This window comes from Saccostrea cucullata, unplaced genomic scaffold, assembly GCF_032062105.1.
Source record: "Saccostrea cucullata isolate Sc308-1 unplaced genomic scaffold, CSIRO_AGI_Scuc_v1 ctg247, whole genome shotgun sequence".
Classification (NCBI taxonomy): domain Eukaryota; kingdom Metazoa; phylum Mollusca; class Bivalvia; order Ostreida; family Ostreidae; genus Saccostrea; species Saccostrea cuccullata.
Window position 1 is genome coordinate 491,699 of NW_026934500.1, and position 17,169 is coordinate 508,867.

Consider the following 17,169-nt stretch of genomic DNA (forward strand, 5'->3'; position numbering starts at 1 on the left):
CGAAACTCAAATACTACTGAATAAAATTTAATGTTACTTTCACAGATTCTTTATCACATAATGCCATTGTGCACCTCTTATTTTACTTTCTGATCTGACTTTTTTAGCGTCTCCAAAAGCAAAACGTGGACTTTGCCATTATAATCATATGGGAGGCAGGAGGTATCATGTAGTGAGCTTAGTGCCCACAGTACCTCAAGTATTATTTGTTTATTTTCTACTGACTCTTATTGTTCAAACACAGAATAGACATTACGATGCAACTTTACAGCTTGTACAAAAGCTGGCTTGCTTTAGCCCTTGGAAAAATTTATCCTTTTACTGCCTGGAGCTCGCAGGCATTGGGGATGATGTAAACTTTAACTTACACCATTCATGTTGTACCTAATTAAGTACTTATCAAGTGAAATAAAAAATTATCAGATATGTTTCAAGTATCATTTGGAAAGAAATATTTTATCCCTAAAAGTAAGCCATGATGCTCTTAACAATGGGTTTTTACATTTGCAGGAACTGCTTACTTTTAGATACAAATGTAAATTAAATCAAGCAATGCATTCAACAGTCTACCAGCTAATTTATAATCTGTATAACTTAATATCATACAGGGTACATGCATCTTCATATGCAGAGTATACATTTTTTTTAAATAATAAAATATGTTGAACATTTACAAGCATATCTTTATTTACAAATAAACAAATGAACATTCAATAACATATGGTTTATTTAATTAGTGCATATTTTGTAAAGATAATCAATTTTCAAAAACATTCCAATTCCTTATATCTTTCACCAAAGTAAACATGATACTATCACAAATATAATAACATATCAACATAAAAGTTTTTTAATTCTTTGCCCCTTCTTCTGTACAAAGCTTTTTATTCTGGGCTTCTGTACCCAGGTCCTCCAGTTCTTTTCTCTTTTTACAACTAAAATTACAAACAATTTCAAAGCATTCATTACCAAGCATTCTAAAGTGTTGCATAAGTATTGTACAGCAGGAAATTAACTCATGGAGTTAGAATTTGCTACATTCGTGGAGATAGAAATTACGTGAATGAAACATACAGTCATAAATACTTATAATAAAATTTATAAGGATAAATTAAACAAGAGGCCCATGGGCCATATCGCTCACCTGAGCACAATGGCTAGGAAAAAATGCAAAAGTCAGCCCAATATTGAAAAGTACGAAGGGAAGGGGGGATTTTCTGGTTTTTCTGTTCTTGAGAAAAAAGATTTTTTCCCAAATATTCCTATGTTAAATTTTGACCCCCATTGGCACCCAACCCTTACCCCAGGGGATCATGACTTGAACAAACTGGAATCTACACTACCTGACAATGCTTCCATTAAGATATGACCAATCATGGCTTTGCTGTTCATAAGAAAAAGTATTTTCTTTTAAAACATTGATCCCCTATTGAGGCCCCACCTTAGGGGCCATGATTTGAACAAACTTGAATATAAACCAACTAAGAATGCTTCCATTTATATACCAATCATGGCTTTGCTGTTCTTCAGAGGAATATTTTTAACACTTTTTCCTATATATTTCAACTATGATCCCCCATTGTTGCCTTGTCCCACCCCGGGGGTCATGATTTGAACCAACTTGAATCTACGCTACCTGAGGATACTTCCAAATATAACCAATCATGGCCTTGCAGCAATGCTGTTCTTGAAAAGAAGATTTTCAACAATATTTTCCTGTATATTTCCATGTAATACTTTGATCCTCTATTGTGGCCCCAACCTATCCCCAGGGGTCATGATTTGAAGAAACTTGAATTTACAGTACCTGAGGATTCTTCCATATAAGCTTCATCTTTCCTTGCCCAGTGGTTCTTAAGAAGAAGATTTTTAACAGATGCCATTATTGTTTCACTAATTCCTAATTATCTCCCCTTGAAAGAGGGTGTGGCCCTTCATTTGAACAAACTTGAATTCCCTTTACCCCAGGATACTTTGTGGCAGGTTTGGTTGAAATTGACCCAATGGTTCTTGAGAAGAAGTCGAAAATTTGAAAAGTTTACAGACAGACTGACAGACAAATGGACAAACAGAAAGATGGAAAAAATGTGATTGCGCCTTCAGCTCAGGTGAGCTAAAAACTAGAATTACGGTTATCTGTGATTATAAATTCGTCAACTCTGTGTTTCTCTGCAAACATAAAAACAGCCAGTAGACTGTTTTCCTAATCATGTGGGAATCTCTAAATAACAAGTAGTTGATGGTGTTTTTAAAGCTTACATGTATACAATTTTAATTAATTATGTAATTAATTAATTACAGTCATACAGTGTCATTGTAACCTGCTGTTATTACATTTCAAAAAAAGATATTTCGGGTTACCTAAAGCCAAAAAGAGACACTGCCATTCTTTCAATCTCTTTCCATCCAACTCAATTATCTAAATATGGCAACATGTGTTCCATGAAACACTCTACAATATGCTAATTATTATGATCATGCCAGCATTTTGACAACTGGATCTCCAGTGTTTATGAATTTTATCTTAAAGATTGCATTAATCTGGATGGTTTTGTCACACTCACTCCTCAAAGTTATGGGATACAAACTATGAAACATACACCATAAATTTACTCCCCCCCCCCCCCTTTAACCCTGCTATGTACCAATTTTGGTTTAACAAGAGGCCCACTTTGGTGATGCAGTTCTTTACTAGATTTCCCCTCTTCTAATATCTATTATAGTCCCCTACCCCTCCCCCCATCTGAATTTTAATAATTTAGAATCTACACTACCCGAAGATGCTTCCACTTAGTTTCAGCTTTTATGGCTCAGTGGTTCTTGAGAAGAAGATTTTTCCTATATATTTCAATGTATAACTTGGATTCCCTACTGTGGCCCAGCCCTACCCTTGGGGGTAATTATTTTTATAATTTAGAATCTACACTACCCCAGAATGCTTCCACATAAGTTTCAGCTTTTATGGCCCAGTGGTTCTTGAGAAGATTTTTTAAATGACCCTACCCTATTTTTGTCTTTTCTTAATTATCCACCCTTGGAAGGGGACTTGGCCCTTCATTTCAACAATTTAGACCCCCCCCCCCCCCCATCACCCAAGGATGCTTTGTATCAAGTTTGGTTAAAATTGGAGGAGTGGCTCATTAGAAGAAGTTGAAAATGTGAAAAGTTTACAGACAGATGGACAATGGGCGATCAGAAAAGCTCACCTGAGCTTTCAGCTTAGGTGAGCTACAGAGCTTCAGTCGTTTCCAGAAGCTGAGAGTTTTTAAGTCCAATGACAATAATGGACAATAATTGATACTAAAAGGTCAACTGTCTGACTCACATGACCTAAAAGTTAACCTTTTACTGTAATCAAATTACTGTTTTCAAGAAATTTTGGAAGTTATAAGATAAGATTTTTAAGATGCAATGTAGATCTACAGAGGCTGAATGTCAGATATATGCTATATTATAGATAATAATCATTTAAAGATTTTTAAAAACAAGAAGTGTCCTTTACCTGTCCAGTGTTTCTAAACTCAGCCCCTGTGCTGTGATGATGGAAGGACTAGTATAGAAGGTCAGGGCTTCACCATTCACATCTAGGGTTGTTGGCAAGTCGATTTTCATGCCGACTTCATCTAAACATTAATACATGTATATAAAATCTTAAAAATTATCATATTTTCAACAGTGAGATAATTTAATTCATTATATTTTCATCAGAGAAATACTATGGTCTATCTTTTGAATAAAGTTGATAATTTCACAAGTGTTATTTTACAATGTGTTCATTTTTTTGAGTTTTTATTCTTAACATCATTCTGACTTATATTTACAGTGCATATCGTTTTGAATCTCAATAAGGAGACAGTTAATGCAGAAAAAAATTGAAGAAAATTTGATAAACAGAAAATTTTGTTTTATAATAGTAATTTTTTTTTTAATACTACGATATACATAAACTTCATTGTGTTTTAGGTCTCCTAAATTTTTTTTACTTCCACCCATGAAATGAAGTCCATATCAACAAAATATTGAATATCATCCTCTCTTTATCAGTTGAATTGAATTTATATGAAATGTAAAAAAAAAACTCACAGGTTTTATTTAATACATGTAAGTTTGCATCAGGTGAATAAAGAGAACTGGATTATAACTGACAGTAAATTGTAATACAGACTCATGTCCTGTTGTTCGTTCATAATACTAATATAATAAGGCTAGCACATGATAGGAACAGGTTCGATAAAACCAGTCTGTTCTCTTTTTAAAATATTAAGAAAACATCAATAAAATGTTTTTTGCTGTAAGTTAATAATTTACCATAAGTTTGGCTTTTGCAATTTGTTCTGTTTTCTTAATGAACAAATACAAGCCTACTGTAGACTGTACCTTGGAGAGCTGGAATACTATCTGTATTGCTCCTGACTAGAATTGTGTCGGCAGTCTTCTGAATTGTCTGGCTGCTGATGAGGGTGGCTATGTTATTCTGAGATTCATTACTTTGTTCACTGTCTGTCTCCAAGGTCGCCTGTGTACCTTCATCTCTCAGCTTTATATAAAATAATATTGTTAGTTAATACAAAATTAAGATTTTTTAAATGAATTTACTGGCTTTCATGCACACATTCTGAAACATTTCTATCACTTTTTTGGCAACATAATTTCATTTTTTTTGTAATTTCTAGACATCCATAAATTGAACCAAATTTCAGTAAAACTATTCAGTAAACCTATTCCTAGAGAAAAACGTGTATGTCATTTTTGTAAATTTTTTATTGAAAATGAAAACCATTTTGTACTTTATTGTCCTAGTTATGATCAATGTAGATTACAATATCACGATATATTTAATGCACAATGTTACATGAAGAAAAACCCCATTGATGACATTATCAATCCTACAAGTATCAGAACTGCTAGGAGAGTTTGTAACTTTTTGAAAAAGTGCTTTGATATTAGGAAAGAAAACCTTCAACAAACCTGATAATTATGCTTTCTTTGATATTTTATTTTATGTATGTTAATTGTTGTATTCATGACTATATGCCAATGTATGATGGTGTTGTCAATAAAATGAACTGAAAACTAGATTTAATTTTATGTTTCATTTCAAAAGAATTTTTGATTCTAGTCTAACAAGGTTTTTAAACATAAACCCATTATAAGGATACCGAGACTCACAATTTGAGATCCATTTGAAATCATGGTGTAGGTTTGAATGGGGGCTCCATCTAGCTCCCGGTCCCCTGTTTGTGCCACAGTAAATGTGTAATCATCTGGGACAGCTGACTTGGAATTTTCTGATTCCTTTATTGAAAATTAAATTTTAGTATTCCATCTGTTTGAATTTTCTGATTCCTTTATTAAAAGTTAAATTTTAGCATTCCATCTGTTGCAAGATTCTACAAGATTTTACAAACTATGATATGTACCGTGGACTTGATACTATATACTGTAAATCACTTTTTATTCGTGAGAACTTTATTTTCGCGTAATTACGCGAGACAGTGTGCTCGCAAAAATTTAATTCTCGCATACAATAGCATTCCTTAAGATTATATAGAGCAATAACCACAATTCGTGAAAATTTTGTCTCGCTAATCAAGAGCCAATGACTATCTCGCGAAAATAAGGTGTCGCGAAAATTTAGTGATCTACAGTACCCCAGGTATCACTTTTTATTTTTGCGTATAAACATTTATTTCAAATAATATCAATGTAAAACTTTGATTCCCTACCGTGGTCCTAATTTCCATCTAGTGGCCATTATTTGAACAAAGTTGAATTTTTCTCTTACTTGGAGATTTTTGCATATTTATATCACTTAACATAGTTTAACTGTTTTTGAAAAGCCAAATTAAAAAAAAAACACTAGGGTTAACTGATCGCAAGTCGAACTTGACCGCGAGTCGAACACATTTTTAACCTTGCTTACACCTTTCGATTAACAATAAATGGTAGGCAACTCTTGATTATCTGTCTTCTTTCTTACCCATCTAATCAATGAGAGTTGTCTTTCTTATGTCGCACTATTATGTTAATAGTTATAGATGCCGGGAAATTTGAAGGTTATTTGTCCGAATTTTCTGTCGTAAATGAATTATCGATGTTGTTTCCAAGCTCCAAACAATTACCAAATAAGCTAATCAATATTTTAAAATACAATTTCATGCACATAAATAATTTTAAAATCTGTTTTTATATAGATTTGGATGCATAATTTGCAAATTAATCAACTAAACTTCATTTAAATTAATATTAGAAATGATATGGAGACGAACACCGAAAATGATCGCAAGTCGATCACTGTTCGACACCAGAAACAGTAGTAAAACTCCTCACATAAGAGGAAATACACGCTTTAAAAGATTAAAAAAATTAATTTTTGGAATATATAAATGAATTTACTTTTTTAATGAATAATAGAAGATATAAATAACTTTTATTTTACGCTTAAGAAATTAAAAATACCACGAATACTTTAATTATTCGATGATTCAGACCATATTTTACGTGATCAAAATTTAGGACATTAGGCTCTTTCTTTTGGCAGTGATGCCTATAAAATCAAGTTTTAAAAATTTGTGGTTAAATCCTCACCATGGGATAGATAAAATTTTTCCTTTTTATAGTAATATAAAAAATCTTGGATTCTTTTTTTTTTTTTTTTTGTAGTGCCCCCTCCCCCGCCCACTGGAGAAAAAATTCTGGCCTGACAATGTTTTCGTTGCTCTCCAGAGCCCAAGAATGTAACAGAAATTTCTTAATGCCAGTTACACGACTGTGAAAAGACATACATAGCTGTGTAACAAATCAAAAAGATCCGTAAGCACGAAGAATATTTTCAAATATAAATATTTAACTGTACTTTTAGTTTGAAAATGTTTACTGACAAGTTTAGCTGCTACCCTACCCTAATTGTTTATGTATCATGGGAAAAACGTCCTGCTTTACGCATTTTTTAAAACTAGGAGACCCCCCCCCCCACACACACACACTTCTGATATTTCCAGGGTGGTGTTTGTGTAGTACTAAATATATCCTGTTCGCAGATTTGGATTGTAAGTAGATTTTATTTATTTATTTTTGAGATCGATCGCGTTGGGCTATCTTCACCTTTTTAAGGCAATTTGTCATGATCTTCCCTTAAAAAAAAAGCAACGATGTTGCAAGTATATCTGCGACAGTTCCTAGGGACGGGGGAGGGGGGGACGAGATCTGTTGAGACTGATCTCAAGAAAATCGAGGCCGTGTCAAAAGATGAACATTTCAATCATTTAAAGAAAAACAAAAACATTGTAAACTTTTATGCATTATTGTTTTTTGTTTTATATATTCTGGTTTTATAAATATATACTTGAATTGGTTTTAAGGCATTGTTGTTTAAATTTAAAATAGTTATTCCTACCATAAAAAGTTGTTGAATACTGAACAAAGTGACTCTTGACCATTGCTTTTAAAAATTCGTCTGAAACAAATACTTTAAACAACGGTGAACAAATCATTTTAATTTTTTTGCCGTGACTTCAAATTAGGTTTTCAGACATGTTTAACGGAAAATGAAAAAAAAAGTAAAACTGTGAAAAAAAAAACATACAGAGAGAAATAAAGTATAACCAACAGAAAGGCGGAGGATGATTGAAAAATTGTGCAATATAAAGTTAACCAGTCTACGATGATATAAACATATTTTACTAAATGTTTGGTATGAATCAAAATCTATCTACAAGGGAAAGACTAGAGAGATTTTTTTAAAAATAATTAAAATTCTCTTCAGAAATATGCCTATTTATTTTAATGTCATTAAAAGCCGTTTCCACCACTTAATATGTAATTTGTGCGACTCTGAATAAATGCCGTTCGACTTCATATCTAGCTGTTCGACTTGTGGTCGAATGTGTTCGACTTGCGATCTATTTAGCATCTCGGGCTTTTTCCTTTAATAACAACTGTTTCATTCGGTTGCGATAGTAAACAGCACGCTTAAATGACGCTTTGGATACACATTTCGATACATCTCCGGGTTTATGACACGCATAATGCACCGTGTTGTCAACCTCGACGGCGAATATAAATAGGTGTTCGACTTGCGGTCAGTTTACCCTATATATTTCATGCAAAATGTTGATTCTCAATTGTAGCCCTACAGTACCCCTTGGGGCTATGAACAAACTTGAACCTACACTATGTTAGGAAGATTTCACATGACAGGGATATAGCTTTAAGCTCATGTCAACCTTGTCAAGTGAGCTAGAAAAGAATCTAGATCTAAACAAAGAGAAAAATCACTCTAGGAGAAAAAAGAAACCGCAAAAACATTGAGGTAGCAAAGTATACAGAGAAATCAGTATATACCTGAGTCTCATCGCCTACAATATGCATCATGGCTTCCTCCATTGCTTTATCCTTGGTGATATCGTTGTTGGCCACCATGACCTCCTCCATGGACTTGTCTTGAGCCAGACTGTGGAGCTTAGTAGTCACCTCCTCCACGCTGCCATCCGGATGTACGATCACGACTTTGGGCATGTTCCCGAGGCGACCAGCCTTCAGATCTGTGAGCAGACTTCCATGGATAAGTTGATCACTGGATAAAGAGGATTCCATGCTATCTGACTTTGGCCTATTAAAAAAAAAATAATAAAATCACATATAAAGTACATTTATATGTACATGTTCTGTAATCCTGTTGAATTAAATTCTTTAAGTTTTCACATTGTTCATCTCTGATTTTTTAATGTACAGAAAAAAATTACCTATTCTCATCAGTATTTCCTTTTGCAATAATCCTGAAAGAATAAAATTTGCTTTAACAATTTGTCATTATCATTGTTTAAAAATATTCTCTTTTCTTAAAATTAATTTCTGTAACATACATGTATAGATAAAAATTGTTACAAGTGTACATGTTTTTAATAGTTTTAGTTTATCTTAGATTACATAAAAGAATTAATTTTAGTGTATATTCATACAATCTGCCCTCCTTTGTTGGTGATCCTAAGCTAGCTTCATCAGTGTGGTAAAGGCCTTTGTGGCGTTTAAGTAGCTGTTTCTGTCGAAAAGTGGCATCACACTCATCACATTCAAAGGGTTTCTCTCCTGAAAAATATTGAAAAAATTAGAACAGACATTTTTTTTTAAATTACACCTTTATTTGCAACTCTACTTTGTACTATTAAGGAGGCTGGGGGGTCAACAATTTAACCACAAAGTAACCACCAGATTTAACTTATTTTTTTAGATATGGTATCTTAAGCTGTCAACATTCATTTGACAAAGAAAAAATTCATTAATTTTAGTTTAAATTTTGATCATTTTTCTATATCTTTATATGGAGCTCTTCTTTTAAAGGAGATAGAAATAGTCTGAAAATGGCTGCCACCCCCCAGCCTCGTTAAACATATTATTTTATCTGCAATGACATCACGATCATTAAAATCTTAACTTACCTGTGTGTGTTAAAATGTGTGCCTCTAAATGACGTAAGGACATGGCAGCATAGTCACACTGCTCACACTTAAAACAGCGCTCCCCCTCATGGCTCTTCATGTGAATCTTACAGGAGTATCTATCAGGGAAGGTCTCAGAACATTTTTTACACTGTAGTGGGGTGGAGCTGGTGTGGAGTTTCATCATGTGTATTTTTAGATCTGTCCGTCTTCCACAAGTGGTGGGACACAGCTCGCACTGAAACACGGGCTTGTTTCCCGAGTGAATCAGCTTGTGTGCCTTCAGACTGTTACTCTGTGTAAAGCGTGCCTGACAGATATCACAGACGTAAGGCTTCTCACCTGTGTGGATGCGTAAGTGCCGTTTGAGTTTGTACGTGTCGGGGCTGGCATAATTACAATGCATGCACTGATAGGGCCTTTCTCCAGTGTGGGATCTCATGTGTCTTTTGAGTTTACTCAGCTCGACACTAGCATACTCACACTCGGTACATTTGTGAGGTTTTTCAAACGTATGCTTGTATCTGATGTGTCTAACAAGCTCTCCAGAGGTGGTAAAAGCTGACTCACATTCCTTACATTTATGTGGACGAGTCCCAGTATGTGTGTTGACATGGTTCTGCAAAGAGGCCATGGTTTTGAATCCTCTATCACAAATATTGCATTTATGTGGTTTATCTTCTGAGTGGCTTTTCATATGTCTCATCAGCAAGTAGCGTTTAGGACTGGTATAATCACAGTATCTGCATTGCAACAGAGTTGTATGAGTTCCATGCATGTCAAACTTGGGAGCAATTTCAATAACTCTTCTGACATTCCCATCTTCATCAATTAATTCCTCCACTGCATCATCTTTCTCAGTCTTCAACTCACTCAGCGACCTCATATCCAATGTTACTGGTTTTAAACCTGTTCCATCCTTCTCCCCATTGTTTGTCACAATCAGGAAGTAATTCATGGGCTCTCCCTGACTTCCATCTGGAGGCATGAGGGTGACCATAGGTAGTTTTTCTCCCCCTGCAATGTTTGGTATGAGCATCTGGGAAGCTTCTACTGCCTCTGGAGGTAGCTCATCACTCTGTACGGCCACTAGCTGAGGCTGGGAACTGTCTGCAGAATTCTGCAAAGCAACTAACTGTGCTCCTGCTATATCTCCTGTCTCCATCTTAAATATTGAAAGAAAAATTGAAGACAATACATGAACAATACTATAAATGTACATGTACATGTGATTTAAAATTCAATCAAAGTAAACAAGGGATTCAAAATAATCACTTTATCTTACAAAAGATCTAGTAATATTTTGTTCATAAAATGTAAAGGTATTCTTTCTGTACCTACTAGTTCCGTTGATTTAATGTTGGTAACTACAGTATCTCAAGCAAGTTTTTTTTTTTTTAATATTTGAGATTCTGAGATATTGAAGTCTAATTCTGACCTGTAATGTGGACTGGTTTGTAATTTGACAAGGACTGGACACGGAGGCTAACACTGCTTCTGCTCCCGACTTGTCATCACCTGATAAGATGGCCTAAAACAAAAGTGCATAAAACTAAACACAGTAATTGACTCAAGCATTGGATCAAAAACATATCACAAATCACATACTGACTGTATTCTAATTTAATGGTGAGAGAAACTCATTTGTTGATTTATAAATTCTAGATGTAAATTTGAGAAACATGACCCATCTGAAACAAAACGTACAACACTAAGGAGTGCCTTTTTTAATATTTTGTATAATTTTCCTGTCCTACCTGTGATTCTGTGGAAGAAGACGAGGTTAGAGAGGTGGAGCTGGAGTTCCCAGTGACCAGCTGATAGCTGGTTTTACCATTGATAGAGATCACTTGAATCATGCTGGAATTTCCTACCTCAGACATAGGTACCTGAACCTGTAGGTAAAACATTTGACATTGTGATGTACATGTAGCTTAATTTAGTTAGAATTAATACATATGCACTGTGTTATAATACTTATTTTCAGGAAACTTAAAAAGAGCACAACTTCATATGTAAAAATTATTTTATTAATGTGTGAGGTTAATTTCATGTGAATTGGTAGATATCAGTATCACATTACTTTACAGCTCACCTTATAAAATTGTCACAAAAAAAGAGAAAATGTGTAGCTTTCCTTTAATATACATTATTTTTACACACCTGGACCATGCCATTAGTTTGATCCACTCCTTGTAGATCTTGAGGACTGTCCTCATCCTGTATCTGTCCTAAAACAGACAGAGCTCCTATGTCCACTACTTTATCGGCCTCAGCTGGAAATCAGATAGAATTATCTTTTTACGATATCAAAATAGGGGGTTCTCTACTACCTAGCAAATTGTTCAACATCTCCTTTAATGTGTCAGTAGTATTCTCATTGTCTCAAGCCACGGTCCGGAGTCCGCATATAGCTCTCTCCTACCAGTGGCTGCTTGATCACAAAAAGTGCCGTAATCTTGAATATTTACGCCTCTCTATTGTGACGTCATATTGGATCAGTAAATGACAAGTTTTGTTTCCATCGCAATTGAAATCAACAATTTAAATTAGGGCTGCCATGAATCAGAAAATTTTCGAATCGATTCGGTTCAAACAAAAACCTCGATTTTCGAATAATTTCAGTTCGATTATAAGAACTAGATCTTTTTTTAAATTTTTGTATAAAATCTGTAATTTTTTATCATCATAATCATAAGACATTCTTTATTAAATTATGATTCATACTTTTATACAGTTTATTAAGATAAAATAGAATGTGAAGCCAAGAAAACATAGAAAATACCTAATGTTCTAATTAAAAAGTATGACCAAAGAATCAAATGTCGGAAATCCAAATGAATAAAAATACTGGTCATTGGTTTTAAAAGATGAAACATGCGAACAAATCTTTCAAATAAAACCAATGATTTCATATTAATTATTATGCTAAACATAAAAGTATTGGTGATTTGCTCACAAAGGCTGTTTGGTCACAATAGAAACGGTAAGATTCCTGCTGTGATTTAAATTTGTGATTCACCAATACGATATCAAACCACCTAACCACATAACTGTCATAACAAGAATGTCAATAATTATTTCACATTCAAAACGATCTAAGAAATAAGGAAATTCGCAGCACTGTGTGGGTTCCTCTAAATTCAGAATTACGTGGCTGATGGGTGTTGCCTTTTAGTAAATCTATTTATCCTCTGTGCCATCTTTCTGTCGAAAATGGAACTTGGAAGTAGTCCCTAACATGATTTGCCATCATTTCTTCCGATTAACCAATCGGACTGCGTGTAACAACAGCAAATGTTAGTATGAAAAAATCAAACCTGAATCGAATCGAAATCCCGGAAAGACGTACCGAATCGAACCGAAAGATTGTGAATCGCGGTTAACCGATATTTCGGTTAATCGTGGCAGCCCTAATTTAAATCAGCAGTAGTTCATACACTGAGATTGGGTATTGAAAGGTCGCATCAAAGTTCATTATCTGTCTATGCTTTACTCGCATTGGTCAATATTTTAATGGGCTATGAATATTCTCCTCTCATGCAACCATGGCCAGAATGGGGAGAGGATCGTACATTTTGGCCGTGGTTTGTGACGATGAAGTATTCCATTAATAGTTAAAAGTTATATGGTGAATAAATGCTTGCACTATAAGTAATATAATATTTACAGTTATTTTAGAGAGAAAAGTATTTTCAGTTATTCCATGAACTCATCTAAACTATTTCAATATTAAATTTTACATACATTGTAGCTGAAATTCCAGTTCATATTATTAATAATTCTCTATGGTAGTGACCTAATGCATAAAATTGTGTGTACTAAGGGTGGAATGATTTAACTAACCAATATCCTCAACTCTGCATGCAGATGTTCCTCCTGTTTCTTCATTTTTTTCAGCCTTTGGTTTGTCGTCTCCTATACTTGTTCCAGCTGGCACAGTTTTGAACTATAACATTAATAATTTTACACAGTTATTAAATAATACAATAAGCTTTTAGTGCATATTAATGTAAACTTAACTTCAGAGCATATTTTTGTTTTAAATGGTTTACAGAAAACTGTCTAATAACATGCTCATGAATGCCTTCATGTGTGAAAAATAAAATTGGGATTTTTCCTACATTCAAAAAAAAAATTCAATCTCCTGAAGAAATAAATTACCTCAAATGTATTTTGGTCGCTTGACTCGATTTCTTTGTTGAAGGTTACGAGGTAACTTTGTAGGTCGTTAAGATTTACGGTGGTTGACTGTGTAGATGGGGAAGACATTTCCTGCTGGGATTCCATAGCGAAAGGAACTCTCTAGATGAACTAAAAATTTTGATTTGATCATTCATTATATTTGAATACCGGTAATTATTGTGAAATTTAAAGTTCTCTTGAAACAAATTACAACTACCTATTAAAATACTTTTTAAAAAATTCTGAAATAACAATATGCAAACTGAAAATGTCCTTCAAGTAAACATAATAATATCCAAACTTCTTGCGATCTTAAGATCTGTATATAGCATGAATAATTTCTTTAATTACATTCATATATACATGTACATAAAAACCCTGATAAGATGATTCTCTTATACAAACGAACAGAGATAGGCTATGTACATATGTCTGTCCACTCAGAACATTGAAACACATGCATGCATAAAGTTTAACTTAGTGGGTTTTACTGTTAGACACTCATAGTTTCAGCACAATCTCCTGATTTAGCTATATAGCTTGAAATATCTTATATAGCATGTAAGCTATTCAAAATAGCTTAACCCTATATATATGATTTTTTTCTTAACAAAAATGTTTTTGTAAGAAACAGACAAAAAGACACAAGTATTTGAATACATTGTGTATTCATATACTAATATAGACTATCAAAAAGAGTAACCCACAACAAAGAATGTAGCATAGCTCTAACATTGCAGCTTTTGAATACTTTCAAGCAACAGATAAATCCATGGTTTGAGTAAGAATTATTGTACACTAGAACCTTGGGTGTTGGGCCAACTTCAGGGCCATAAATATGATTATCGTGCTGAATTATTACCAATTAATTATCCTGTTTACCAGAAGTTCAGAACTGACTTCCTTTAACTTCATTCAAAAATGAAGTTTTTTTTAAAATTATCAACTGTATGGTTACCAGTCAGGTCGAACCCCCAAACCAGGGTTTTCCGTCCCATCATGCAATGCGCAAGAACAGTAACTAATCAATAGCCTCGACATATTTAGAACTTAGAGTACAAAATCTCTGAAAGAGACACAACTTTTGTTGATCGAGTGATTTTTACATGCATTGTAATTTGTATTCAGAAAAGTTCAAAGTTGAATATTACCTCTGCACCAAGGTGCAACCTTTTGTACTTGCTAACAAATTTCAGAAAAAGTGTGATCAAATAGCTAAATCAAGCTATCCTGAACAGCTTAATAAAGCTATAATGTTATAGCTAAATCAAGAGATTATGTCGGACCTGTTACTCAAGCATTAGTAGAATGTCCGGGTTGTGATAATCATTGCATAACTTACATAGTGTCAAAGATAAAGTACATTTTGAACAGCATTTTCAAAAGCACTTGGATACAACAGCGAAATTGAAAGTACAGATTTTTTGGAGCGCCACCATGTAGAATTTTCAGGGACGGGTCAGCGCCCTCTGCGTTCCAATATTTACCGATAGGGGGACAGAAAACATGGCATCGATCTGACATAGGGAACGAAGACGACAGACTGAAATCAAAATACACATAAAAATACACTTACTGGATGTTTACTTTGTTTTAGTGTCATCAATACGAACGTCTTTTTACATTACTTTCCACATATGAATGTTGGAAAATGGACAAAATGGCGGAATTGATTTTGTAGACGTATACGCGGAACGATTTGTCCTACAATTTTACATTTCAACACAAAATATAACATTTATTGTTTAACAGCAGTTCAATGATTATATCATTAAATATTTACAATTTGTTTTCAAAAATAAAATTATTTTTTACTATTCATTAAACATAATATGTGCGTACATGCACATGTAAACGAACTATTTTGCCCCATGACACTATGCGTATTTACATTTTACATCTATAAGCTTATTATGGCGGGTAATTTAAAACCAGTTTTTGATGTCTCACTCGATCCGACTTTAAGTTGCCAAAAGTCGAAATTCCTATTTCGTGGGGGGGGGGGGAGGGTATACTTGTTCTCAGTGTCAACTACTTTCAGTAACAATTCTATTACTACATTTTCGGTACTTCACTAAAAGTGGGGGGGGGGGGGCAACCAGGCTTTCAATTAACATTTCCAATGGCGGATTCAGGGGGGTTCGGGAAAATCCCCCCGCTCATTGATTTTTTTTTTTTTTTTTTTTTTTTACAATTGTCATTTTATCATTTTGTTGCATTGATAAGACTCTAATAAACATGAACCCTTTGTTTGTACAAATGTGAAATATACAACTACGTAACAGGAAATCACCATGATCACTTTCCGCTTGAACGCACACAATACACAGGTAATCAACAGAGAGAGTGCCTCAGAGATCGGGTTGTCCGTGCATCTAGTGAAGTCACAAGATCACAGTACAATGTAGTCAGGTACCAACAACAGAAAACTGTATAGTTACGGTGCTGCTCATGCAGTAATATTCTTTTGCTGATAAAATGCATGTTTTTAAAACTATGAATCACGCATTCTCAATTTATAGTCTCAATTCGCTTTAAATAATGTACCGCGTTTTAAGTAATATAATATATCAAATAAATTTTATTTTCTGCCACTCATATGAACCATTGTTGGTTGTTGATTAAAATGCAACAATTGTTTGTTGTAGTTTGAATGATTGTCTTAGGAGAAAATCACATTTTATAGCAGAAATCGATATTTACGTTACTGTCGCCGATCATCGTGTAGTTTTTATTTTAAACCAAAAAGAAGTTTTAAATCATTTACATATCTTTTTCTTGGTAAGATTGTCCTACATTTAAGTTATATTTTCTGAATATCACACCCTTCACTCATATGCGTGTCACAATTTTTTAAAAGTTTTAATATATTTATCAAATTTTGATGTCACCGCAGAATTATTACTTTTCTATTTGGAAATTCAAAAGGACTTGAAGGATTGATAAAGTTAAAACTGACTCAATAGGACTAAGTTGTAACTTTTTAACATCATGAACACCTCTTCTATTGCATGGAATGGTAAAAAGGACACTCTTTTTCTGTATTTATGAACAATAGCCCCCCTATTTTTTTTTGTCCAATGGTTAAAAAATTCAACGATATTTACGTGTTAGTATTTATTCACAAATTAAGTAAGAGAACTACACTGTTCCCTATGGGTCAAATTGCCTTACACTCAAGCACTAGAATGTGCCTTTAATTAACAGTGGAATAATTGAACAATGGCATTAAAAGTTACGATAAATCTCAGAAAGATATTTACGTTACCGATATTTACGTTACCCATATTTACGTTACCATGTTTTAAAGTAAATAAGTATTAATTTCCAAAGCTGTTTGAATAGATTTGCGAGTGAATCTTTAAGATGTAAATACTAAGAACATGAAGAAATATACACTGTTTCTTAAAATGTCATTTTTTTTCTGTAACAAGAGTGCAGAAATGCAAATTGAAGTGCACATGCAAAGGTGAACATTTTTCACTCAATATCTTGTGCATCCGTGTGATTTGAAAATTGAATTGACATAATATTATTCACAAGTAGA

At 33.8% G+C, this 17,169-nt stretch overlaps 1 protein-coding gene across 2 annotated transcripts; it reads right to left on the reverse strand.

Moving 5' to 3' along the window:
• Nucleotides 1-729: 729 nt before the first annotated feature.
• On the reverse strand, nucleotides 730-15,334 carry LOC134240869 (zinc finger Y-chromosomal protein 1-like). Of its 2 annotated transcripts, none has more exons than XM_062722973.1 (14): nucleotides 15,199-15,334; nucleotides 13,602-13,751; nucleotides 13,284-13,386; nucleotides 11,601-11,713; nucleotides 11,195-11,332; nucleotides 10,876-10,968; nucleotides 9,438-10,602; nucleotides 8,961-9,087; nucleotides 8,745-8,777; nucleotides 8,344-8,611; nucleotides 5,170-5,295; nucleotides 4,378-4,537; nucleotides 3,503-3,623; nucleotides 730-935 (listed from the first exon to the last, which is right to left on the reverse strand). In XM_062722973.1, exons 2-14 carry the CDS (start codon nucleotides 13,725-13,727, stop codon nucleotides 851-853), a joined length of 2,658 nt encoding a protein of 885 aa, XP_062578957.1. In that variant the 5' UTR covers nucleotides 13,728-13,751; nucleotides 15,199-15,334; the 3' UTR covers nucleotides 730-850. The 2 variants fall into 2 exon arrangements, with proteins under 2 accessions (XP_062578957.1, XP_062578958.1); XM_062722974.1 differs by lacking the exon at nucleotides 15,199-15,334 and adding an exon at nucleotides 14,965-15,106.
• Between the last annotated feature and the right edge of the window lie 1,835 nt (nucleotides 15,335-17,169).